General features: G+C 50.7%; 11 protein-coding genes across 11 annotated transcripts; 6 read left to right on the forward strand and 5 right to left on the reverse strand.

The window, feature by feature from the left end:
- Positions 1-9: 9 nt before the first annotated feature.
- GUITHDRAFT_120176 (hypothetical protein) lies at positions 10-2651 on the forward strand (the record flags this gene model as incomplete). Its single annotated transcript, XM_005820571.1, has 2 exons — positions 10-1646; positions 1745-2651. The coding sequence occupies 2 exons, from the start codon at positions 10-12 to the stop codon at positions 2649-2651; spliced, it is 2544 nt and encodes an 847-aa protein (XP_005820628.1).
- A 30-nt stretch (positions 2652-2681) lies between these two features.
- On the reverse strand, positions 2682-3384 carry GUITHDRAFT_120177 (hypothetical protein; the record flags this gene model as incomplete). The annotated part of the gene is made up of 2 exons (XM_005820572.1): positions 2682-2984; positions 3040-3384. 2 exons carry the CDS (start codon positions 3382-3384, stop codon positions 2682-2684), a joined length of 648 nt encoding a protein of 215 aa, XP_005820629.1.
- Positions 3385-3522: 138 nt separating this feature from the next.
- On the forward strand, positions 3523-4647 carry GUITHDRAFT_120178 (hypothetical protein; the record flags this gene model as incomplete). Its single annotated transcript, XM_005820573.1, has 1 exon — positions 3523-4647. The coding sequence occupies one exon, from the start codon at positions 3523-3525 to the stop codon at positions 4645-4647; it is 1125 nt and encodes a 374-aa protein (XP_005820630.1).
- An 82-nt stretch (positions 4648-4729) lies between these two features.
- GUITHDRAFT_120179 (hypothetical protein) lies at positions 4730-5506 on the forward strand (the record flags this gene model as incomplete). The annotated part of the gene is made up of 1 exon (XM_005820574.1): positions 4730-5506. The coding sequence occupies one exon, from the start codon at positions 4730-4732 to the stop codon at positions 5504-5506; it is 777 nt and encodes a 258-aa protein (XP_005820631.1).
- Positions 5507-5578: 72 nt separating this feature from the next.
- On the reverse strand, positions 5579-7282 carry GUITHDRAFT_120180 (hypothetical protein; the record flags this gene model as incomplete). Its single annotated transcript, XM_005820575.1, has 1 exon — positions 5579-7282. The coding sequence occupies one exon, from the start codon at positions 7280-7282 to the stop codon at positions 5579-5581; it is 1704 nt and encodes a 567-aa protein (XP_005820632.1).
- Positions 7283-8934: 1652 nt separating this feature from the next.
- On the reverse strand, positions 8935-10305 carry GUITHDRAFT_120181 (hypothetical protein; the record flags this gene model as incomplete). The annotated part of the gene is made up of 1 exon (XM_005820576.1): positions 8935-10305. One exon carries the CDS (start codon positions 10303-10305, stop codon positions 8935-8937), a length of 1371 nt encoding a protein of 456 aa, XP_005820633.1.
- A 135-nt stretch (positions 10306-10440) lies between these two features.
- GUITHDRAFT_147777 (hypothetical protein) lies at positions 10441-10800 on the forward strand (the record flags this gene model as incomplete). The annotated part of the gene is made up of 1 exon (XM_005820577.1): positions 10441-10800. One exon carries the CDS (start codon positions 10441-10443, stop codon positions 10798-10800), a length of 360 nt encoding a protein of 119 aa, XP_005820634.1.
- A 311-nt stretch (positions 10801-11111) lies between these two features.
- GUITHDRAFT_147778 (hypothetical protein) lies at positions 11112-11603 on the forward strand (the record flags this gene model as incomplete). The annotated part of the gene is made up of 1 exon (XM_005820578.1): positions 11112-11603. The coding sequence occupies one exon, from the start codon at positions 11112-11114 to the stop codon at positions 11601-11603; it is 492 nt and encodes a 163-aa protein (XP_005820635.1).
- Positions 11604-12147: 544 nt separating this feature from the next.
- GUITHDRAFT_147779 (hypothetical protein) lies at positions 12148-12456 on the reverse strand (the record flags this gene model as incomplete). The annotated part of the gene is made up of 1 exon (XM_005820579.1): positions 12148-12456. The coding sequence occupies one exon, from the start codon at positions 12454-12456 to the stop codon at positions 12148-12150; it is 309 nt and encodes a 102-aa protein (XP_005820636.1).
- Positions 12457-16388: 3932 nt separating this feature from the next.
- GUITHDRAFT_155972 (hypothetical protein) lies at positions 16389-17187 on the forward strand. Its single transcript, XM_005820580.1, has 2 exons — positions 16389-16803; positions 17032-17187. Exons 1-2 carry the CDS (start codon positions 16402-16404, stop codon positions 17137-17139), a joined length of 510 nt encoding a protein of 169 aa, XP_005820637.1. The 5' UTR covers positions 16389-16401; the 3' UTR covers positions 17140-17187.
- Positions 17188-20418: 3231 nt separating this feature from the next.
- On the reverse strand, positions 20419-21238 carry GUITHDRAFT_120185 (hypothetical protein; the record flags this gene model as incomplete). The annotated part of the gene is made up of 3 exons (XM_005820581.1): positions 20419-20458; positions 20509-20684; positions 21080-21238. The coding sequence occupies 3 exons, from the start codon at positions 21236-21238 to the stop codon at positions 20419-20421; spliced, it is 375 nt and encodes a 124-aa protein (XP_005820638.1).
- Between the last annotated feature and the right edge of the window lie 4985 nt (positions 21239-26223).

Genomic DNA, 26223 nt, shown 5'->3' on the forward strand with positions numbered 1-26223 from the left:
GGGGCACGCATGGTGGTGGTGAAGAAGCCCACCTATCCCGGGACACCCGCTTTCGACGCACCCTACTCACCCTACAACACCACAAAGAAGGCCGATGAATATAACGAGACCGCGATCGTCCACGTGTTTGCGATAAACCACAGGTGGAAGATCGTGAACGGGGTCATCGCCACGCTCCTATTCTTTGCCACCGGCGCCCTCGCCATCACCTCTCTTATTTTGGACTTTAAGACCCGCGAGTTCCCGACCAGCATCGTCACGCACACTCTGCGCCCCTGGAACGAGTACGGGGGGTTGGAGGATGCACTCACAGCCATCACCACTGGCTCCACCTCCTCGTCTCGAGTGCAGGCCCTGTGGCACTGGGCCAAGTGCGACCAGTATATCACCGATAAGCACGTCCCGCACCAGCATGACCCTTACACCCTGGCGGGCGTCTCGGTCAACAACTCCGTGTGGGTCCCGGGTGGTTGCAACTGCATTGCGCAGGTGGCCCACGCCCTGGGCAACACCTGGGTGTCTACGCAGACCACATCGCCGACCCTATCTGAGGTGAAGGACATGATCCACTTCTGCGCCTACGAGGGCGACATGCCGTACCAATACGACGTCATGAAGACGACATACCGTCCCCTCTACTATTTCTACTTCTTCATGTTTGTCACCACTACAGCCATCGTCATGGCCAACTTCCTGCACAGCAGCAATTCCGAGACAATCAAGACGATGATCAAGGATAACGTCGACTCTAAGACAGCCCTGCGTGAATCCAAATACTTGCTCGGCAAGCTCATTGCCTACTTCGTCACCACCTTCATCGTGGTGGTCATCTTCACTATCCTCTTCATGACCATCAAGAACTCCTGCGACCAGGACATCTGCAACTTCGATCTAGCGACCACGCTGTCCCTGATGCTGGTGTTCGTGGCCATCCTGTTTGTCATCTTCGCCCCGTACATATTCCAGAGCACCAAAACCCACATCGTCGACTCACTGTATATGATGGTGAGCAACGAGCACGACAGCTACACCGCCGTGGCGTACAGGGATGCCAAGGACGCCACGATCTACAAGGTGTCGGACTCTCTGAACTCGCAGGCGCAGCTCGAGCACCTCTGGTTGGACGTGATGCTGGTCCCGGCGATGGTCGCGCTCTCGATCGGGACGGTGCTGACGCGCCAGTGGACCGACAACGGCATCCTGTACTACTACGCCGTGCTCGTCGGGTTCTTCACCGTCGTGAGCTTGTCCAACGATTGGATGACATCGTTCTGGACGCGGTCCCTGAGGCTGAAGGAGGACTTGAACATCAAGGGCTCTGCTGTGTATGACCACTACCAGGGGTACAAGGACATGGTGACCTACGTGCAGCTCTTCATCCTCATCGCGCTCATCTTCACGGCGGTGCCCGCGGAGAGCATCACGGCCTACAGCTACATCCTCTTCTATAACTGGCTGTACTTTGTGTTTGGGTTGTTTGCCGTGTACATGCTTCCGGACTTCATCAACGACAGGGCAGCGCTCAACATCCACACGGTGACGGCGATGAAGCAGACTGCCGTGCTCCTGCTCGTCTTCACTCTTGTTATCACCCTGAGTGTGACAGAGTGGTTCAGGAAGGACATCTTTGCGTACCAGGGGTTAATGTAAGGTTCTAGGGGTTGTTGAATGAACACAAGAAAGTGATGCAATCCCGGAACTTCCGAGTGTACCATTTAAGCTCCCGTCTCTCCCTCCCGCGCAGAAGTGCCCCGACCGCCATGGCCCTGCTGGCACCGCAACCGGAGTACTTCTATCGGCAGTTCCCCAATTCCACCCTTGATTCCAACCTCGATCTCATGCGCTCCATCTCGTCCAACCCGGAGGTCCTTGACCTCATCGACGACCACCTGCAGGGGCAGCTGTGGGAGGACGTCAAGGAGTTCATCTCCGCGAATCCCGACATCCTGGATAGGTTGGACGGACAGACGCTGGCGGGGTTGAAGGATTGGTGGCACAAGGCAAAGGAGAAGGCAAGACATGTTTACCATTATATGACGGGAAAAAACAAGGATAAAAAAAAGACGGAAGCAGATGAAGCATCGGACGAGGAACAAGGGGATGACCAGCCAGCCGCAGCCACTGCAAGCACCCGCTTTGCCACCACCATCCGTGGCTGCAGGACCGTCTCCCCCGCGGACCTCACCCACCTGAAGCTCAGAATCATGCAGGACCCGGACGTCCTCGATGACATGAACGCCCACCTCCGTGACGGCCTGTGGCAGGCGATGAAGGGCGTCATCGCCGCCGATCCCGCGTTGATCCACCACCTGCCGTGTATGGTCGGGGGGATGTGGGACAAGTTGAAGGATGCGGCAAATCATGTATACAATGGCGCAAAAAACATGTTATACGATCATAAACATAAGGACCACCTCAAGTCCCACGAAGAGATTGAAAAGGATATAGCAGAGCACGAGAAACAACGTGCAGAAAACGAAAAAACAAACGAGCTGCGGAAAAAGCTGGAAGAAGCCAGGAAGAACGCAGCGGAATCGAAAAAATACACCCGGAGCCCATTCCAGCCTGACACCATCGGCATCCGCGTCCCGGTCTACGGCGGGGATGGGAGGCTGAGCGCCTCGATGCTGGAAAGGTACGCTCCCCACTAGAAATGTAGACTTTTTACACGGTGCAGTAAATTAGTTTTGAACAATCTTATCATACAACCGCGTCATGGACCGGACAAACTCCATCCGGTCGCGGGTGAGGGTGGGGCACTCGCGGAAGAGGTGCTGAACGACGTGCTCGGCGGTCTCGGCTTCAGATAAAAAAAAGGCAGTATAGCTAGGCCGGGAGTCGGCAGCTGCGGGGCCGAGGATGCCGTTGATGATGTCGGTGAGGTCGATGAGGTCGGAGGCGTCGGCCTTGCGCTCCAGCCTGACGCGCTTGGAGTAGGACGGCTTCCCGACCCCACAGGGCGCGCCCGACTTGGAGCGCATCACCTGTAGCTCATCGTCACCCGAGCAGATTCTAAATACACCCCTCCCAACGACTCACGGTAAACCGCGTTGCAGTGCGCTTCTTCTCCACGAGGAGCTGCGTGGGGATGCGGAGCTTCAGCCTCCCGTCGGGGAGGCGCTCGACGTTGCGGAAGCCCTTCGTTAGGCGGACGTGCCGGAACATGGCCTTCTGGATCCTGAGGCTCAGGGTGTAGTAGCCCTCCCCCATCCGGATCGCCGGGAACTGGTCCTGCAGCCCCCCGCCCGACGGCTGGAACCAGCTGCAGTAGCACTCCCTCCTCACCAGGTGCCGGATCATGTCACGGCAGCACGGGCTCCGCTCATGCTCCCAGGCCTTGCCCGCCACCACCAGCTGGTTGCGGGTCAGGTCGACCTGCTTCATTCCCTCCCCTCCCCCTTCGTCCCCTCACCCAGCGACCTCCGTGGATTGAGCCTAAAAGGACTTGCTGCACGGTGTCGATGCACCCTGCCGCATATTTAAAGATCATTGCACACGCGTCGGAAAGGGCACGGTTGTACGATGTACCTGTACAACGACGGTCAGAAGATCGACCTGATCTCATACACTGAGCTGGCGAGGAGAGCTCCGACTATCAAAGAAAACTTGAATATGGCTATTGCTGAAAAAAGTCAAAAGAGTAAAAAATTCAAGAAAGACATATCAGACAAGAAAAAGGAGATATTGAAAGCGATGAGTAAAGGTGAATCAACAGATGAGAAGGAAGAAGAGCTGAAAATACTAATGGATAATCAAAGGAAAGAGGTAAACCTGGTTTACATGGATGTCGTAATTTCCGATAGCGAAAGAAGAATAACGATTAATCTTCTACCAAGTGGATTTTTAAATCACAGTCCTCTATGGGACGACAATTCAGAAATTTCAATCATCGCAGTTCTGAAGATACAACCATCTATCTTCCTTGGAAAGGTCCGCACACCCTTCGACCCCAACCAGACACTGATCCAACTCAACAAGAGGCTGGTCAACCTCGAGATCACAGACAAGAACATCGAACAAACAATCAAAACCATCGACAACTTAAGTGGATCATCGAATCCTGATGTGACAATGGCACCAGCAGGAAGCAGTCAGTTCAGCATGATGGGTTCCGCATTTTCCGCCCCGCTCGACTTGGACTCAATCAACGTCCAGGCCTACCTTGGAGCCAAGTTAGAGACCAAGACACCCGAAAAGAGGGAAGAGATCAAAACATTGCTTGAAATGACAGAGAAATACAACGAAATCAAGGAGCGTATGATCAAAAAAACGATTGCCATGCTAGAGAATGCATATGGAACTACTATAACCCCAACCACGAAGAAAACAATAGCTTTGATCCAGGGCCTACTTCTATTCAATAAGACCATCCGTGTCCGTGGCAATACAAACACATCCCTTGCCAAGGCACTGAAGGCAGCCGCGAAGAATCCGACCGGGGAGAAGAAGGAGAAGAAACAAGCTACGACAGCAAACACCCCGTCGCACAAGCTCGCCAAAGAGCGCGGTGTAATACCCCCGGGCAGTAACAAAACAAAGAAGGGGAAAGGGAAAGGGAAAGGGAATGCAAACGGTAAGGGAAAAGGGAAAGGGAATGGAAAAGGGAAAGGGAAAGGGAATCAGAGAGGTCAGGCAGCCAAGAAATAATGGGAAGAATGGCACGCCCACTCTTTTGGTACGTATTTAAAGCCATGGAGAGCGGTATCGGAAGAGCTGGGAGTGACAAGCCATGCCCACCTACTCCAAGCAAAATGGCAAGATCTACAAAGGTAGCTGGAACAAGGAGAACATGCACCACCAGACCTTCAAGAAGGCCCTGGCGGACAACCAAATCGACCATCACAAGATCATCTTCAAGGCAGACGGGTCGGTGATGGCCCAGGAGCTCGACGCATTGCCTATCTGGAGGAGTGACCGGGTCGATGTCCTGGCAAACATTCACGACGGTGACTACCTGTACCTCCACATGGTGGACATCAACAACATGAACGCCGACAAGAAGTACGTCCACTTCTACATCCTGAAGAGCAACGCGGAGGTGGAGCTCGGCAAGGCCGGCATCACCGAGGAGCAGAAGGCCATATGGACCAAGCGTAAAGCATACGACGAGAGGATGATGAACGAGGCGAAGGCACTCGCCATGCAAGGCAAGCTTGTAAAGTGGCAGACAAGATTGTACAGCAAGCCCATCGAAGCCAAAGACATACAGGAAGGTGACTTTGATGAAGTTTCCATGTGGAATCCAGCCACGGGCATGCCAACGCGCTACAACCTGGATTATTGGATCGTACTCTGCAACGAGAACAAAGCCAAGAAGGTGTCTACCCCCAAGTTGAAGCAGCTCAAGCAAGAGAAGAAGGCAAAAGAGGCCATGAACGCCAACCCACAAGCCATGGTGACGGGAGCGTCGCAGTTCAACGGCGGCATGGACTCGGACTCGGAGCTTTCGGAGGACGACGACATCTCGGGCGCGCTGAACTCGGCGGCCCGCAACCTCTACATGTAGATTCCCATATCATATTATCATCATAAACGTTACGAAATTTACTCTCATGTTAGTTTAGAAAGACTTAAAAACTCAGAACGAGTCGGCGTCCTCCACGCTGGGCGCGGCCCTCTTGCGGCAGGTCTTGGCCTCCTGGGTGGCGTTCCCCATCCCGGGGACGGAGGGGGCGCGGGAGGAGGAGAGGTTGAGCTGCATGCAGAGGTAGTTGGGGACGGCCTGCATGTCGAGGTCCACGGCGTAGCCCTCCGGGTTGAGCTTGGGTCCGAGGTCGATGTGGACGCGGCAGCACTTGGGGACGGGGTAGGACGCGTGGTAGGGCTGCCAGTCCATGGACACCGATGGGTCGACCGGGAGCTCCTTGGAAGGGTCCGACAGGACGCGGAGGTCGAGCCGGACGATGATCTCCCGCTTGAGCTCCTTGCCGTCCTCCTCGAAGTTGAAGAAGCGGTGGGTCTCGTGGACGAGGCAGCGCCGCACCGCGTCGAAGCTGATCTTGGCGTTGCCGTCCTTGCGGATCACGACGGTGCTGTCCCGGGTCTGGGGGGCGTGGAGGAGGAAGCGGAGCACGTCGTCGTCCGTGCCGGCAGAGACGTCGATGCCAAGCAGGCGGAGGAAATCGATGATAGGGGCGGCGCGGTAGACGAGCCTTTTCTTCCACGTGTCTTCATCAACCTTGTAGGAGACCCAGGATTTGACGACCATCAGTTGCAGGCACCCGCAGCTCGCGGCGATCTCGAGCAGCTGGCACGCGCGCTTCACGGTGGAGCAGTTCGTGTACCGCATCAGCGTGGGGCCGTCGATGCGCACCTCGTCGATCATGGACTTGCCCATCTCGAAGTCGAGGCAGGCGTTCGAGATCGTGACGCCGGCGCCGTCCGGGTCGACTGAGGCCCGGAGGAGGCTGGAGACGCTCCTCAGGAGCATCACCTCCCCGCCGTTGCTGAAGAGGTAGTTGGAGCAGGGGCGGCAGCCCTCGGGGGCGTAAGTCTTGCACACCTCCGTGATGGTCTTCTGCTCCTCGAAGGTGGCGGGGAAATCACCCATCGCGGGCACGAAGGAGTACAGTGTGAGCGGGATGATCTCGATGCTCTTGATCGTGACCACGTCCCCCGGAGTGTCGACCTTCGTGGCATTGTTCGGCTTCAGGAAGAGCTTGACGAGCGTGAAGGGGTGGATGGTGTCCACATCCGGGAACAGCGCCCTCTGCCCGGTCTTCTTGTTCTGCTTCTCGAACTCGAAGGTCTTTGTCGTCGTCGAGAGCCGCAGGGTGCAGCCCGCCTGGACCAGGGTAGCGACGTCCTTCCTCACGGCGCCCTTGTACTGCTGGTTGCTCTCGTGCTTGTCGAAGGAGTAGATCATCAGGCCGCGCCTCCCGTCCGCATCGACATGGATCTCACTCAGGAACTCGGCGTTCTTGAGCGGCTTGTCCTCCAGCGGCGCCTTACCCCAGCCCGCGGAGAAGGGCGCCAGCACCACAAAGTGGCTCGGCAGCGACCTGGAATCGCCGCCCGACATCGTCTTCGCCTGGTTGAACACCCCCAGGCGGCAGTACACCGGGTCCACCGCCATCGCGATCACCGTGGGGAGGTTCTCGTGGCGGTCCTCCGGGGAGGGGAGCGCCAGCCCCTCCAGCCACAGGTTGCTGGGGTGGAGGAGCGGCTCGGGGACCAGGAGCTCCGTGTTGACGGTGGCTTCCTGCATAGCTTCTGCGGTAGCTTCTGGAGCCTCATCGACCTCCATGGAGGCATCGGACTCGGGGCGGTTGTTCTTCTTCATAGGCATGCTACTCTCGCGTGGCGGGAATAGTCTTGGGACGGGCGGCGGCAGGACGGGCTACTTGGAGGGAAAACCCCTGTTTTTTTTGGGTATTTCAAAAAAAAGAAAAAAAAACACAGGAAAAAAAAGAACTAGGGGTGGGCTTCACTCCCACACAGCATGGTGATAGAGCAAGAGGAGAAGGAGAAGCGAATCCGCTCCCTCGCTCTCTCCATCGAGCTCATCAAGAACAACACAACCTACACACGCGCCGACGGTATCCAGCAGAGCTTCAACTACCGGGTGTCTGTTAACTCCCCCTCGGGTTGTTTTTTAGAAGTCACGCAAACCAATGACCCGACATTGTAATTGAAGGATCAAGCTTCGTTTTAGGTCTTGTCTGGTTGTTTAAGAGCGAACATCATGATGAAATGAAAATGAGATCCTGAAGTATGCTTCTGTATGTTATCCAAAAAGTTGCTGTAATTAAATTTTATTCCGAATCTTTCGTTGATCTCTTTTTCCATAGTTTTCATTCCACGTATTATTTGATCGAGATGAGACAATCTGTAATTCATTATCATATATGGGTCATTCAATGAATGGATATACAACAAAGCACCTATACGATTCTCTATGCCGATTGAAGTTACGTTCAATATATCATTATTTTGTTTCTGTATGATATCAAAAAGTTTTCCACGTTCGTTCAATTCTTCGTAATAAGCATACAAGGATTTAGTCAAATAACTAAGGGTTCGATTCAATGATGCATTTGTAACGAAATTCGCATTTCTGAATTTAACTATTTTGTCAATGATCGCATCAAGATCATTCGCATACTGTTCAATGTTCATAATGTCATTGTGCAGATTCCCAATGATTGAATCTAAAGCTTGATTTATCTTTAATAGATCCACTTGCAAAATTTGTTTTAGATCATCTTGCATTTCTTTCATCATTTCCTGGTACAGATCATGAGCAGTGTCCAACTTTACATAGATGTCATGCTCGCTGAGCATCATTCCCATGTGCTTCTTGCACTCCGCGTAATCCATCTCTCTCTCTCTCTCTCTCCACACACACACACACACACACACTCACCGTTTTATATAGCGATGATCACCCTGTGATGGGCAGCATGTAGTGGGTACAGGTCTGATTTAGCCAGTACCCCTACAGAGACTGACATTCAGGGGTGGGGTACTCTGTGGTACTAAATTGAGTAATTTTATAATTACTAATAAAGCCCAGGCCCCCAGGGAAGGCCCCCCCTTGGCCAGAATCTGAAAACCGTTAAACCGTTAAACCGTTGAAAACCGTTAAAATTTATATTTTGCATATATTTCTTGCATTGGTAAAAAAGTAGGACAGGTAGTAGTAGTAGTAGTAGTATAGTAGTAGTAGAGTAGTAGATAGTAGTAGAAGTAGAGTAGAGTAGAGTAGAGTAGAGTAGAGTAGAGTAGAAGTGTCCTACCATTGTCCTACTTTTAACGGTTTAACGGTTTAACGGTTTAACGGTTTAACGGTTTTCAGATTCTGGCCAGGGGGGGGGGCTTCCCTGGGGGGCTCGGCTGTATTACTATTATAAAATCACTCAATTTAGTACCATAAATCACACCACCCCTACATACACTCTCCGTGTAGGGTGGGGTACTGTGTCCTACCGCGTCCTACCATCGTCCTATCCTCTCCTGAACCGCGTCTAGGATGCGGTCGAGGACGGGGACGAGCCTTGGGGTGAGGTGGCGGTTTGCGGCGGAGGTGATGAACCATGCGAAAAGGTAGGACAGTGCGGCGAAGAGGGTGGCGACGCGTCCGAGGCGGAGGAGGCGCATGAGGGCGGCGAGGAGGGCGGCGACCGGGTACTGGTAGACGAGGCCGAGCCTGGCGATGGGGAGGTGCTCGGAGAGCCACCTTGGGAGGTCTGCGGCGGCGGCGGCCTGGTGGAGGGAGCAGAGGAGGATGAAACCTGCGGGGACGGCGCGGGAGACGACCGGGTCGAAGTGGGTCATGCAGGGGGCTCCGAGGGCGATCCTGGCGCAGAGGGCGTCGTCGGTGGGCTGGGTCTGGTCGATCTGCGAGACCCACACGAGGAAGTGGAGGAAGAGGATGTGTCTCCAGTAGCGGATGGCGCGGATGCCTGCCCAGTGGAAGACGCCCGCGGTGGTCCTGCGGCTGATGTAGATGTAGCAAACGCAGCCGAGGGTGTACTCCGAGAAGCGGGTGAGGAGGAAGCGGAAGGAGTAGTAGAAGTGGTTGTCGCGCATGTTGACCGAGGTCATGATGCATGACACGGAGATCTGGAAGAAGATGTTGGCCATGTTGACGTACTCGTGCCTCTCGGGGAAGTTCCTGACGGTGGTGGCGATGGCGAGGCGGACGAGCGGGAAGGCCGTCCTGCAGAGGAGGAGGGTCATGAGGATGGAGGTCGACTCGTTGAAGAGCCTGTAGTGGGCCTGCTGCTGGGTCTCCATGAAGGGCGAGAGGTAGAGGAGCGAGCCGAGGTTGATGGCCCAGGTCATCGGGCTGGACCACAGGCCTTGCGCCATCATCCCAAAAGGGATGAGGAGGAGGTTCACCAGGGCGAGGTGCGGGTAGACCTCCGCGTTGACGTCGTAGAGCACGCGCAGGGGCTTGGCGTCTTCACTCCAGTAGTGGTGGGAGTCGGCGCAGCCCGTGAGGATGAAGAGGACGGTGACGGCGTCGACGGTGATGCTCTCCATGGTCTGCAGGACGCAGAAGATGTTGCTCCGCTGCTTGTCGTCGTCGTCGGCCCTGGAGAGCACCAAGGAGGTGTAGAACGCGAAGGTGACGATGAGGCAGAGCGACTGGGAGGCGCGGACGAGGATGAAGGTCGTGTCGAGGTCCAGGTCGTCGTCGTCGGTGTAGTCGCCCGGTGGGATGCTTGGGTCGTTGGCGGTGTCCCTGCTCGGCGGGTAGACGAAGGCGTCCCTCTCTCCCTCCTCGCAGGCCTCGTGCAGGTTCATGGGTTCCTTCTTGGGGTTTTCGTCCTTGGCATCCTGATCGTGGATTTCCTTCATCCCTCCCTCTGGCCTTCCCGTGGTCCTCCCGCGTTTATGTAGCGCCGGGTCGCGGCGGGGTGAAACCTGCCTTGTGGGGAACGGCGCGGAGATTATATAAGCGCGCGGCTGGGGCTGGATGGTACTGATTCCATCATGGATCGTGAATGGAGGAGAAAATGGACACTCAGGCCCGAGCTGAGAGCGTTCCTTGAAGAGGAATCTGTCCCTGCATCCAGCTTCAGTACAAATCTGAGTCATTCACAGTTGAGTGCTGAACAAATCGAGAAAGAGAGGATCGTTATCTCATCGGATGACGAAAATTCTAAGCCCTGCAAGAAGAAGTGTACCAAGGCCAGCGCAAAGAGTATCAAGACCAGCGTGAATAATGCCAAGGCCAACACGAAGAATCTTTCCCCCAGCAAGGAGAAGGAAGTATCCAACGAGAAGGTTACCAAGGCTGCGGACAACAAGCTCTCCAGTGATGATGGGGAAGAATGGGAGGAGTTGAATTGAGTATCCGGCGAAGAGTAGTATACCCTTCTTTCCCTCCCGCTCCCGCTTGCGTAGTGAATTAAAGTACGAAAGAATATCCCCTCGTGGTCTTGTTGAAGCCTGTCCCGTGGTGGACGGCGCATGTATTGTATTTTAGGACTTACGCGGTGGGATTGGGGGATTGGGGGCTGCGTGTTGGGTGCAGGATATACATTCTCTTGTTCGTGGCGGGGGATGGTCCTCGTGCTGGTGGGGGGTGAAACCTGCCTTGTGGGGAACGGCGCAGAGATTATATAAGCGCGCGGCTGGGCCTGCATGGTACTGATTCTATCATGGATTCTGATCGGATGGAAGCAATGAAAGTGGCAGAGTTGTTTACCGAGGTCTTGCGCGAATTGGGTAAACTAGAGAATAAGAATGGCAACTTGAATACATTCAAGGTTGCCTGGGAGAAGTATCGCAAAGTTTTGAAAGCAACCATGGTCGACGAGCAAACTATGGTCGACGAGCAACCTATGGTCGACGGGCAAACTATGGTCGACGAGCAACCCGTGGTCGATGAGCAAACGTTTGAAAAAATACGCAAGAACATGATGGCTGAGACCATTCATGAATTGTTCAAGCGTGGCATCTTGTTCGAAACGATGGACGCTATGCCGTGCTTACACAGGAATACGAAAGCAAAGACGAGCGATCAAGAAAAGAAGAAGATGGATGATGTACACAACACCCGTGCAAACGACAAGCCCCTCGGCGAGGAAGAAAAGGACCGCGAGGAAATGGAGGAAGTATCCGACGATGAAGAATTAGAGGAATTGAGTTGAGCATGCGTAGAAGAGTAGGCAAACCCTTCTTTCCCTCCCGCTCCCACTTGAGTAGTGAATTAAAGTACGAAACAATATCCCCTCGTGGTCTTGTTGAAGCCTGTCCCGTGGTGAACGGCGCGGGTATTGTATTTAGGACTTATGCGGTGGGTTTGGGCGATTGGGGGCTGCGCGTTGGGAGCGGCATGTATATTCTCTTGTTCGTGGCGGGGTTGGTCCTCGTGCTGGTGGTAGAGCGGGTGGTTCACTCTGTTCTGTCGCTGGTGGTGGACCGCTCGATGCGCCCTACCAAGAGGTATGCCTCCATGTCTCTCGTGGGCACGTTCTTCCAGAACATCTTTGCTTACTTTTTCTTCGCCTTCAATGTCCTGGCGATGACGCTGGGTTTCATCGCGCGGAACCTTCTCTGGTTTGGATTCCTGGTGCTGGTCATGGCAGTTCTCAGCATGGTGTTGGACTTTGCTCCCGGGTTGGTTGCCGAGTATGTGTACGTTTACAACGCCGGGCTGGGGACCTACATTCACTTCTTCATTGTCCTACCGGTTCAGTTAGTGGAGTTGCTGTTTAGCCATGTCACCGCGCTGTACAACTGCGTCACTTGGATCGTGAATGGGGTGTTCCTGTCGGTGCTGGCCCCGTCCTTCCTTGCGGACAACGTGAATGTCGGATGGCTCCCTAGGTTCGGCACGTCTTTCTTCAAGTTCTCGGGTGAAATGGTCCTGTCGATCTCGTCATACCTTGTCAATGTGATGGCGTGCGCGACGAACCCCCTCGGCGGGGTGCCCAGAGGCGGCACCGGCAGCTTCTTGATCCTGAACGCGACGGGTTCGGTGGAGTGCTTCGAGCCCGGCATGATCAATCTCGACCTTATAACGCCTGCGGGCAGCTTCCGCGATATGTGTCTCTACATGGCAAGGTTCGTGGTGTTCTCCTGCCCCGCTGCGAATGCGGTCATTGATTTACTAACATTCCCGCTGAGCGATATGAACCTGTACAAGGGCATCCATTGTATCGTGAACGCGCTTTTGGGTCTGTTCGTCCAGCTCCCCTTCGTAACCCTGCACCGCTGCCGGTTCGGTGCGACGCTCCCGATGCTCGGCGTGCACCAGCGCATCCTGTGCGCCCCGGACTTCCGCCCGGCGATGGATCTTTCGGTAGCTGGGGCTAGGTTTATGGGCAGGGTGGTCGATAATTGGTTGGACTCTTCGCTGGTGATCCTGGAGACGCTTTTCACCGGCTCCGCGCCGCAGTGCGACCCCGTCCCCATCCCCCTGAGCTACAGCGATGATGACTCCCGGGCGCTTTTCGGGGGCAACTTCCGCGCGGTGGTGGGGCTGACTCCGGGGATGTACGCGGTGACGGATGGGATCAGCACGGAGTATAACATCTTCTACAAGCAGGTGACAAGGGAGATTGCTTACAGGAACTGGCCCTTTCCTGTCGAACCGGCGTACGGCATCGCGGCGGTCAAGTACGGGGAGCTGCCCGAGGGCGATGTGGCGGGAGACCTGACGACGGGGATGCTGGGGTGCGAGTGCCTGGACGTCCCCGGCGTAGGGGCGCAGATCACCTGTGCGATCGTCCCGTACCTCTCCGGGAACAACATACCCTCCACCACGGGCTCCGTGGCTTCGGTGATCCAGGAATACCTCACCTCCAACACCGTGGAGCAGGCGGTGAACTCGAGCAACGCGACGCAGCGCATCCCGGTGACCTTTTCTGTGCCCTCTTCGAGCCAGTACGCGACCTGCAAGAGGCTGAAGATCCAGGTGGAGTCGCTCAGGTGGCCCGCGACGAGGGTGTCTGCAACGAGCACTAGCCCCGGTCCTTGGAATCAGGTGGGTGGAGCGGCCCAGGTGAATGTCCTGGATGTGGCCAGGGGGGTAGGGGCGCCTCGAAAAAAATCCTATACGTATAAATACGTTGCAAGTTTTTCTTCCCGGCTTCTCTCCCATATCATTTTATACCTCCCCGCGACCCCTCGGCTCAAGAGGCTCATAACCTGTTTCCACGGGCCCGGACGGCCCGCACGGGCCTGGAGCTCGCCGGAGAGGCCCGGAATATGCCCAAAGGATGTCAATCAGGCCGATCCAAAGCAAAGAGACATAATCAGGACTTTTTGGAGAGATTTCCGATCAATTAGTACATGAACTGGTTTATAGGTAGAAAAACCCTGGATTTTCAACTCAATTTCCAGTTGAGTTTCGACCTCGAAAAAAATCCTATACGTATAAATACGTTGCAAGTTTTTTCTTCCCGGCTTCTCTCCCATATCATTTTATACCTCCCCGCGACCCCTCGGCTCAAGAGGCTCATAACCTGTTTCCACGGGCCCGGACGGCCCGGACGGGCCTGGAGCTCGCCGGAGAGGCCCGGAATATGCCCAAAGGATGTCAATCAGGCCGATCCAAAGCAAAGAGACATAATCAGGACTTTTTGGAGAGATTTCCGATCAATTAGTACATGAACTGGTTTATAGGTAGAAAAACCCTGGATTTTCAACTCAATTTCCAGTTGAGTTTCGACCTCGAAAAAAATCCTATACGTATAAATACGTTGCAAGTTTTTTCTTCCCGGCATCTCTCCCATATCATTTTATACCTCCCCGCGACCCCTCGGCTCAAGAGGCTCATAACCTGTTTCCACGGGCCCGGACGGCCCGCACGGGCCTGGAGCTCGCCGGAGAGGCCCGGAATATGCCCAAAGGATGTCAATCAGGCCGATCCAAAGCAAAGAGACATAATCAGGACTTTTTGGAGAGATTTCCGATCAATCTGGTTTATAGGTAGAAAAACCCTGGATTTTCAACTCAATTTCCAGTTGAGTTTCGACCTCGAAAAAAATCCTATACGTATAAATACGTTGCAAGTTTTTTCTTCCCGGCTTCTCTCCCATATCATTCTATACCTCCCCGCGACCCCTCGGCTCAAGAGGCTCATAACCTGTTTCCACGGGCCCGGACGGCCCGCACGGGCCTGGAGCTCGCCGGAGAGGCCCGGAATATGCCCAAAGGATGTCAATCAGGCCGATCCAAAGCAAAGAGACATAATCAGGACTTTTTGGAGAGATTTCCGATCAATCTGGTTTATAGGTAGAAAAACCCTGGATTTTCAACTCAATTTCCAGTTGAGTTTCGACCTCGAAAAAAATCCTATACGTATAAATACGTTGCAAGTTTTTTCTTCCCGGCTTCTCTCCCATATCATTTTATACCTCCCCGCGACCCCTCGGCTCAAGAGGCTCATAACCTGTTTCCACGGGCCCGGACGGCCCGGACGGGCCTGGAGCTCGCCGGAGAGGCCCGGAATATGCCCAAAGGATGTCAATCAGGCCGATCCAAAGCAAAGAGACATAATCAGGACTTTTTGGAGAGATTTCCGATCAATTAGTACATGAACTGGTTTATAGGTAGAAAAACCCTGGATTTTCAACTCAATTTCCAGTTGAGTTTCGACCTCGAAAAAAATCCTATACGTATAAATACGTTGCAAGTTTTTTCTTCCCGGCTTCTCTCCCTTGACTCATTTTATACCTCCCCGCGACCCCTCGGCTCAAGAGGCTCATAACCTGTTTCCACGGGCCCGGACGGCCCGCACGGGCCTGGAGCTCGCCGGAGAGGCCCGGAATATGCCCAAAGGATGTCAATCAGGCCGATCCAAAGCAAAGAGACATAATCAGGACTTTTTGGAGAGATTTCCGATCAATTAGTACATGAACTGGTTTATAGGTAGAAAAACCCTGGATTTTCAACTCAATTTCCAGTTGAGTTTCGACCTCGAAAAAAATCCTATACGTATAAATACGTTGCAAGTTTTTTCTTCCCGGCATCTCTCCCACAGGTTTATAGGTAGAAAAACCCTGGATTTTCAACTCAATTTCCAGTTGAGTTTCGACCTCGAAAAAAATCCTATACGTATAAATACGTTGCAAGTTTTTTCTTCCCGGCTTCTCTCCCATATCATTCTATACCTCCCCGCGACCCCTCGGCTCAAGAGGCTCATAACCTGTTTCCACGGGCCCGGACGGCCCGCACGGGCCTGGAGCTCGCCGGAGAGGCCCGGAATATGCCCAAAGGATGTCAATCAGGCCGATCCAAAGCAAAGAGACATAATCAGGACTTTTTGGAGAGATTTCCGATCAATTAGTACATGAACTGGTTTATAGGTAGAAAAACCCTGGATTTTCAACTCAATTTCCAGTTGAGTTTCGACCTCGAAAAAAATCCTATACGTATAAATACGTTGCAAGTTTTTTCTTCCCGGCATCTCTCCCACAGGTTTATAGGTTTGGACAAGGCAGTATGGCAAGGCTGATGTCCTTGCGAGAGCATATCATCGTGTCTTCGCACAGGTGTACCGATTGCGGCATGTCAGCTAGTGGTACTCCAACGAGGGTTGAAGTGCGAGATGCCATCAAGGAGGAGATGAAGGTAATGGAGGAGAAGATGGATGTAAAGATGAAGGTAATCGAGGAGAAGATGGATGAGAAGATGAAGGTAATCGAGGAGAAGATGAAAGAACTGGACCACAAGTTTGACGATTTCAAAACTGTGATCAGGGACGAACTGCGAACGAATTTAGGTTTTGTTGCTGGATGGAGGAGGGATGTACCAGGTCCCAGTGGAGGGCAGGTTACATCTGGAAGCATGGACTTCACAGATGCTTTCCGCATCGTCATGCAACAGGTTGCCAATATAGGACAACAGGTGCAGCAGATGGGCAATATAGGGGAGCAGGTGCAGGCCGCCGTGGGTGAAGCTATGCGACAGATGGTACTGGATGGAGCAGGCCATGTTATGATGGCACATGGGGTGAGCAACGTGATGGCAGATGCTGACTCGAATGGAAGATTGAATGAGAGTGAATCGGAGGAAGGTGCAGAAGTGAGCAGGGAGGGGACACCGGAGAGGAATGCGGTGCTGGTTTCATCACCAGGACTGGGGGATGATGGCAACGGTGAGATACAAGTTGGAGGGGATGACTTCGAATGGGAAGGATGGGGGCCTGGCAGACACATGGTCCCGTTGGCTTGGCGATTTCCTTTGAGGTGCAGAGTTCGAAATATGTTCATGTGGTGGAATTTGGGGCAAGATGTCATCGTGGAAGGACAAGTGAGGAGGATTCGGCCCTTAAAGCACCTCAGTCAGGTTCCTTTCTCCGCAGACGTGAAGGATGAGAACACGAGGAAGAATGTGTACAAAGCATATCTTGTGATGACCATGGTGGAAAATATATGCCGAGAGCAAGGAGTACTGCAAGGAAATGAGGGGATTATGCCTCACAACTTCTGTCAGTGTTACAGAACAGGTTTCCGTACGCTAGTGGAAAGGGCGTACGGAGATGATGCATGGACGGCGATGGCACAGAGAAAGAGGTACTCGCAATACTCATACATCACATACTACAAGCACTTGGTGGAATATCGCCAGCAGGTTCGTATTGAGATGTCACTGGCAGTTGAAGACCATCAGGTAGAGGCGAATAGAAATAGTGAGAGTGGACAAAGGACGTATGCAGACATTCTCCAGAGCACGTAGTGTAGAGAATTTACAGTTCGTTCCTGAATGAAATCATTGTTGAGTTGATACATCTGTGTTAAGCCCTCATGTGGAAATGGAATGTTGGAAAGAATGAGTCTCGCTACGATGCCAAAGCGATGGTAGGTTGTGATGATATACTCAAGGGTACTTTTTGGGATGATGATGACAATGAGAGCAACAGACAATGCAGTTGATCAGGTATCATACTGCACTGCAAATCAAGGGGATGGTGGATAATGTGACAGGGAAGGGATGCCGGAGTATGCTTTGTTGGAGTTGAGGTTGTGAGATGCCGTGGTATCAGCTGCCATCTGGCATGTTGGTGATGGATGGTGATGGATGGTGATGGAGGAGACATTCGCATGAATCACTGTCTTGATGACAAGCTAAACATGATCTGTGGAGTGCATATTGTCATGTACGGCATTATGGATTTTCATGCACTGATGCCAAGCTGGATTCAGGGTCAGTTATGTTCCAAAAGGAACGTTGCGTGTCAACCATATTCCACAGTAATGCATATCGTCAGGTGTTACAGGTTCATGATCATGGGGGCGAATGAGGGGTGACATGGAGTTTGAAGCTCAGGGGTTTATCATGATTGGAGAGATGTTACTTCTTTGGCATTGACCACATCTAGATGCTGCATATTGATGAGTGATGACAACGTTCCCACCACCATCAGTGAATTGTCTGCACACTGGAGTGCAAGGCTGTGACGGTTCAGTGCAAGTCCGAGACGGGACAGTCAAACCATGAGCAAAGCCAGCATGTGCGACTTGAGCACTATCGGACTTCAAAGGCAAGTCAACCTTGAATTTGAGCTGTCGTCTTGATACTTGGAGGGAAGATCGGGAGCCTGGATTCAGGGGTCATGTGATGGGTGAGGAGGTGTTCCGACGCCCACAAGTACCTGACCAAGGCGAATGCGCAACCGCAACGATCCGCCATGAAAACAACGCCGAAATGGCTAAGTGTGAAAGACCTGGTACAAATTTGTACCAGGCATGTGTACCATGATTGTCGTGGAACTTGAGTGAAATCTCTGGATATCCGGTACAGTCCTTTTGTACCAGTAAATACGTCCTACAACAGTAATAAAATGCGCCTCTTTTTTTTTCGTGAAGTATAACCCTTTTTAAGTTAGCGCCCTTATGAGCTCAATGCTTTTATTTCTGCGCGTTTATGTCGAATTCCCCCTTGATTTATACGTTCAAATTTAAGGCCACCAAATATATAACCGTTGTCTATAACATTTTTCAAAATAAATCAATAAATGTTTTTTTTTGGGTTTTTCCTCGCGCCCTAGCGCCCAACATTTTTGGGTTTTTCCTCGCACCCTAGCGCCCAACCTCCTACCCATAAAATGAAGGAGAAAATATTTACTCAACTCTTACCTCCCTGCAGGACAAAACTTTATGCTCATGTCCTGCTTCTGTCAGACACTTGTTTATTTCCTCCTTGAGGAATCACATGGATCAGCATTACCTTTGAGTGTGCTTCTGCGGCCAGTGAGAAATGAAATGTTTTGTATTACCTGTAAGATGCAGGCTTTGGCATCAGTTGCTGTTGTTGGGGACTCTTCTGATTCATTTGTATATATCATTCCGCACATTTTGTGCAGTGGGACATAATTTTCGGATATCAAACATGTCTTCCACGTTCGTTGTGTCGTCATCACAATTGTCAGAAAATATCTCGCACTGGCTAGAAAAGGATTTTTGGAAGCAAACACACGATTACGATTTTGCTCGCTTCCGCGATTGCAGCGGCAGAGACAGACGACCTTCGTATCCCTTCGTATCTGGTGATGGCTTCAGAGCTTTGTGTAAGCACAGGTGTGAATGTAATGGCTGCAATTTTCAACCTTCTGATGTGCTTCATGGGGATTGTATATATATCTCTACGACGAATGAGCGAATCGAGACTACAACTCAGTATCTCATGGATTTTGCAAGGATTGCAATTCACATCTCTCATCCTTTTTCAGTTATTACACACAATGGTGATCTTAGTACTCCTGACGGAGATGAATGGCACGTTGGGGAGTCCCCAATTTACAGACATAACTGTGGGCATCTATTGAAACTTCCTTTGATGTTTCGTTGGTTCGCTTCCAATTGCAATACACAGAGCAAGACGTACTCCAACAAAGTTGTTTGTATCCCTATTGGCATAGAAAACAGGTACAACAGTGTTGGAAAATCTCCAGAAGCTTACTTTCGCCTCATGAAAGAAAATTACCATATCAAACCTGCTAAAACACTTCTGGTCGCCTTCAAAGAATCCCCTGTCAAACCATTTCGCTCCCAGGCTTTGAAGGAGTTAAATGCTCCATGGATCACAAAGGGGCAATACTCTCGCAATGAATGGCTGAGACAGGTGTCGAATCACAAATGGATTGTTTGTCCGATAGGTCATGGTCTTGATACTCATCGAACATGGGAGGTGTTGCTGATGAGGAGATACCCTGTCGTGTTGTCGTGCAATTTGGATAGCGTTTTTCACGGACTGCCGGTTCTAATTGTGCAGTCGTGGCATGACATCAATCAAACATATCTGGACGAAATGTACTCACATTATCAACAGAAGCAATTCAATATGGAGAAACTTTTTCATAATTTCTGGGAACGAATGATTTCTTCTACTGTAGAGATGAATGATACTACGAGGATGAGTAAATGATATACAGAGAAGAGCGAGGGCACATAATGTAGATTGTTTCCACATCCGGTTTCATCCAGGATGTGTAGGATGTTCGATCAGGACCTCATGCTGCAGCATTCCTCAGCAGACAACTCTCTACAAGTGAAGTAATTAACAAGTTTTACTTGAACTTAAAGAGTGTTGGCGGAGATTAGGGCTTTGATGTCTTCCCACAACTCTCCGTCGAGTTCCTCATCGGGGATGTTTAGGACGTCGGAGTTCTGGTGCGATTGGCGTAGGCGGGATCTTATATGCTTCGAGCCTTTGCAAAAATACCTGGATTTTGGAAGGGATCATGTCGATTGCATTGCGAAAATTGCTTTCTTCCACTTCTCGTCGATCTATCCCATGCTCAGGCTTGCCAACTGACGCGCCGTGCATGTTTGCTGTACTTTCTCGCAGTTGCCTTCGCCTCCTCCTCTCACCATGGGCTCGTTCTTGTTTTACTTCCTGTGGCACACTGTATGGTATTCGGGTTTTTGTTGTCTTTGTATCCTCTTTCTTTCTTCGCGCTGTATGCGCTCATTTTCCTGACGTTGGATGGTTCGCGCTTCTGATTGCCACCTGCGCTCACGCCTTGATGGTGCTTCCGGGGCCGATGGTTCTGGTGCTGCATAGTGGTGCGTTCCGTTTTCTTCCATCTCTCGAATGCGATGATACCGTGTCCATGCTAAATAATGGAGCTTATACCGTATGTCATCGTTTGCATGCTGGATAAAGCGGTGCAATGATGGGATTGGAATTATGGAGACGTTGTCAGGGATGTATTGCTTGACGTCGTCCCAGATTTCACCATCTAGTGCTTTATTGTTGTCGTTGATCGTGGTTGGGTCATTCTGGAAACAATGATTGTCGTTAGGAGTAACTGCGAACCGGTGGGACATACGGTAAGTTATTCGACTGGAGGGCAGTGAGCTCGTTTTATATCGTCAATGCTTTGTTGTATAAACCGTGTTTTTACCCTCCTCCCCAGAGCTTCTGATAGGATAGGACATTTTTCTGGAACATCTCGGTCACAACCAGCGTGATTATGAGGGTGAGGACGAGGAAGTTGATGACGAACTGCTTCATGGCCGTGACGGTGTGCATGTACAAGCCCACACGGTCGTTGATGATGTCCGGTAGCATGTAGATGGCGAATAGCGCGAAGATGAAGTAGCCAGTTGTATGAGAGGATGTAGCTGTACGGTGTGATGCTCTCCGATGGTACGGCCGTGAACACAAGTGCAACCAGGATGAAGATCTGTGCGTAGCTGATGATATCCTTGTAGCCCTGGTAGTACTCGTACACGCTGCTCGTCTCGAGCTTGAGGTCGTCAGAGAGGCGGAGGGAGCGGGTCCAATAGAACGTCATCCAGTCGCCCGAGGTGCTGATCACCGTGTAGAACATGACAAGCGTAAAGTCCGATATGGGAGTTTTAATGCTCGTACCATTTGGCATCATCCAGTACTACAGCTGGAGTGGGTCTGAGTATTGGAACCCTGAAAGTTTTATGGGATATTCAAAATGTCACATGTACCGAGTGTAGTAGTGGATCAACATTACAGACTACTTCAATGTTTGTGTAATACTCTCAGTCGTGTTATCTCACATATGTGAATTACTCCCGGAGTGCCAATTTTTAGTAAAACAAATCTATCTACTGTCAGTGTGGAGTTGTGCACTTAAAATTGTAAGTTATAGTTATTGATTGAGAATTGATCACATACGCAATTCTCCAACTTCCGATAACGGACCGCACTAAAGGCTAGACTTAGCTTTCATCGTCAACGAAGTCAGGCAATGGGGATTATCTACGAAAAGAATCGAGTGGATCATTTCTTCCCCTTCAAGTTCAAGTCGACTTCGTTGGCTCCGTCCGATCGGCGGGATGATGACGGTGCTGAACAGCCATTTCCCCTGCTACACACCGTGCAGTAGTAGTCTTACGGGCAGGAGAGCCCGGAAGACTATTGCTCGAAGTTGCTCATCGGGTTTTGGGGGGGGAAGCTCCCGGGATGTTAGGCCGGCGGTACCGAGCCCGTATTTATCAATATCAAGACAGGAGCTGTTGGTCGCATCGAAGGTTAAGCCGGGCTCGTACTCGCAGTGGTAGGTTCCAACCAGGTCGATTCAGACGGAGTTTTCGAAGCAAGGGTCTCCCGCGCATGCCAGAGGCAGAGGCCGGTGTCGGGGCCTTCGCCGTAGACTTCAATGCAGCTGCACCCAATATTTCCAACCGTATCATCAGACTGTCAATCCGTTCGATGACGCTAATGTTTCAGCTTAGCAGTGCGTTTGCTTTTCACAACGGTCTGTTACATATTAACTGGTATTTGCATCCTTCAGCTATGACCCATTCGTGAGTTTATACTTCGGTTTACAACACGACAAGCGACAGAATCTCCCGAAAGAACCTTGTTCATGATAGCCAAATCAATTAATTTTGACACTTTTCTAAAGTGCAATGAAAATTTGGATGGTAACAAAGGTGAAATTGGCGGCAACGTTTCAATCAAACGTTGAATTCGTGTTGAACTTTGTCTTTTAACTCCGTCAAAATGTAGTCCTTTCTCCTTGTGATTCACTACTAGGACCTCTTTGGATTGGAAACGAACATACAGAAACATTAAGTTGTGAATAACCATAAACTTTGTTAACCATACACTCCAAACTTGCGATTGATTTCTCAGCCACCACAGATTGGATATCAATGATGGTATACATGGTGTGTCATGTTGTGCCATACCGCTGGAAGTATTCAGTTTAACGAGTAAAGTCCAATTCTGAAATGCCTTCCACACGTGTGGAAAGACTACTGTACCCCATGTGCACGGCAACTGATATAGGTAAAATGTGCTCATGTTTGGAAGGAAATCGGATGGCTTTCTCGATCCAAACCGCATTCCCTGCGTTTCTCCGACGATTGCATGTTGATCTTGTAGACCGAATCCTGCGATATTCTGTTGTGCAATCAAAGGCCCAAAACGATCAAGTGTGATCAGGATGAAACGGAACCATTGGGAACTCAATTCCAAGTCATCCTCCAAAAAAATTCCAATCTTAGATGATGAAACATTCCATGAGAAAATCCATTGTTGAAGAAGTCCCATGTGCATCGGTGCAATGTGGACATGAACATGTGGAAACCAAGATGCGAAACCCTGAGAGATCCGACATACTTCCTTCCAAAGAGATGTCTCCTGTCCAATCGGGCGATCGATGTGAATTCTAATCTGTACCCACCACCCCTCAAAATCTGTTTTTGACAAAGATGCAAGGAGGCGCTTCAAAGAAAGAGGCCGGTCCATAGCTAGAATGTTGACAACAAATCCTTGAAATTTCAATCGTGTTGAACGTGGTAGCCCTGCACTTTTGGGTGAGTTCAAGTCACAATTTAGAACATGTTGATGCGTCCGAACATTGAACCACAGATTTTTCCGTTTCAACCTCTCAATTTTACTTTCGACACCCACAAGCCAATTGTTATGAATCACGATTGGAATGTCACCATACTTTATTGGAATATTTTCCTCGAAGTACGCCTTTCCATCCGGAAACCAATACTTGGTTAGAAGATTAACAGAAAAGTTGTTATTTGTTGTAAGTAAAATTTGTGAATATTTGTTAATACATTCTTGTTCTGTATACAAACTTGCCTGATATGATTTATTCAAGGATTGCAGGTGTCGGATCTTTTTCATGTTCTCTTTTTGGCAATGAAGAACAAGCGTCCAAAATTGAACTCCAGTTTTGTCGCCTTTGATTGCAACCAGTCCTCCAGAAATCTGAGAATTCTTGTGCTCTTGACCTTGCAGAGTAGCATTCAAGCTCAAGTACGGAAATGGATTTTGAACCCAAAAGGTATCGACGTCTGCTGTCATCACGTTGAAGCCATACTTCAAAAGATGTAAAATAGTCCTTGTTCTGGACGTCATCACAACTTGAAATTCTGGTGAACCATACAAGGCACTCTGCACTTGATTCAAGGAAGGTGGAAATGTTGTTTGTTTCAATTCCACCAGCCTCGCATGGCTTAGAACATCTTGTGGAAGAAAGACGTAGTTTTCAAGACTGAGTCGTTGCGCGTTGCAAATCCATTGGAGAACATAATCAAAATAGCCAGAACTTGCAGTGATCAAGGCAAGCCAACCCACTTGGAAAGACTTCCTGGCCAGAGTTAACTCAAGTTGTTGCTTTGTATTTGTGGAAAATGAGAGAAAGCCATGGTAATTGTGTATAGTCATGTCAGAATTTGTCACTGTACCTAACTTAAACAAATTACCAATATCATTATGAACAAGTTGTTCATTGTGGAATGCACCTCGCCGCAAACGATGGGGAATCATGTTCTGCTGCGATTGAATGTGCATCACGTTTCCTAGCAAGGAAATGTCCACCACAGTGAGGTTTGAGTGCATTAGCGCTTGAAAAAGGAACCAATTATCCCAACGGTATACACCAACGATGAACGGAAGAAACTTTTGAACCATCCAAGGGTGAACGGCATGTGAAAGGACAAACAAGTCAATTCCATCAGGTGGGTGCATCAGCCCCGTCATGTTGGAGAGGCGATCGATGAATCGAAAATGAGATTCACCACAGAAATCAAGAGGAATGTCCGAGAAATCTGTTCGTCTGCTGACAAGAAAACTTGAATGAAATTGAAATAGAGAAGCTGTAATGCTCGTCTTCAAATGTGGCATAAGCCACAAATCTCCATTAATGTAGCAAATATGTTTGCCTTTGGCAATACTGCTCACATGCTTCCACACAATGTCTAATCGCGGACGATCCTGAATCATAAAACTGTTTATTGCAGAGCATTTTACTCGCGTCATCGATGGAATCCGCTGTTTGTAAACGCGACAGGTGTCATCTGAATCAGTCCAAATCCACAAAAAATCTTTGTAAAATGTCTCGATCCAATTGTCTATCAATAAACGTTTCAAACAAAGATCCTCAGGGTTTGCGCTCAACCCTTTCCAAATCGAAAATACAACAAGTGAATAATTCCGCACCTCGAGAGAGGGTACATGACGCAAAGTGGCAGGTATTGCTCGAAATCGAAATGAAAGATACCAAAAGGACAAGGTCGTCATACAATGGATAATTGTGAGACTACACCATAATCTACGACATCTATCCTGATTTGGGACCTTCCGATCAACAGCGCGACCCATTGCACGGGATTATGTAAGGAGCTGCTGAGGCATTATTATTTAGGGGGCTTATGGGCTTTAGCCCTGATTTATCTATAGGAGGAAGCTCCTGGAACCGAGGTATATCTTAAGTTTTTGAGTAAAGATTTACTTAATTCCTTACTTCAAAAACTTCAAAACATTTCCAAGTGTGGCGCAATGGCGGCGTTATGGACGCTTTGTATCGGTTTCTGCTAGCCGAGATATGCCCGATCAAGTCCCCGGAGAGCCATGGGCGATCAGCGGGTGAAGCGGGACTTTGCGGCGTAGCAGAGACCCAACGAGGACAAGATTGCAGCGCCTATCGCCTGCAATACACGCGCGGGGCCCGCAGCTTTCGATTGAGCCTAAGATCACCTCCATCCGACCAGTATTAGCCGAGTTCGCGCCGCCGCCCTAGGAGTCGGCGGGGAAGCGTGAAGATAATAGCAAATGATGTTTATTCCTGGACGCTGCGGGTAAGAGGTGCAGAACAGCGCGGGCGCACAGGGTTTCCGCCTTTGGTTAGTTTGATATAACACATGTGGATCTCAATCTGGAATTAATGAGCTATTTTGCAATTGCAAGTATTTTGAACTTCGTTTTGATCGTTGGATCTCAATTCCATCCATCGTACGATTGTAATTCGTTTCCCAGCCCCTAGTGGCCTACCTCTCTAGCTGCCTGTGCGACCCGGGCTACCCGGACTAGTAAACCACCGCTGCCAAAATCTGCAGCATCTGCCCGGCGGGGGGCTCCCAAACGGAAGCATATCATCGATGACTTCATCAAGGTACATGGATATACAGACAAACCAATCCGTATCCACTGGCATGGGTCGTATCCGGAGGATGTCTATAAACGCCTTAGGTCTTGAACATGACGAATTTTCGTCGGTCCCCAACGCTGGTCAGTGCAGTCGTACGTCTCACACAGGACAACTCGGACCTGGGGACTTCGACCCATGCTCAAATTCCGGAATAGTTGCTCCAACGTCGTCCATTGCGACGTTTAGCGGCGTACAGGGACTCGAGCAGATGGGAGGCAAATCAGTCACCATCAACCGATGGAGCAACTATTCCGGAATTTAGGTTGTATTTGAAAATTTCATTTTCATTTCGGTTATCACTGAACAAGTTACAGTCTTGAAAACCTTTTGTACAGCAACCTGAAAGTCAGCAAGGGAATACCTCCATCTTGGTTGATGTTGAGAAT

The sequence above is a fragment of the Guillardia theta genome (genome assembly GCF_000315625.1).
Source record: "Guillardia theta CCMP2712 unplaced genomic scaffold GUITHscaffold_172, whole genome shotgun sequence".
Lineage (NCBI taxonomy): Eukaryota > Cryptophyceae > Pyrenomonadales > Geminigeraceae > Guillardia > Guillardia theta.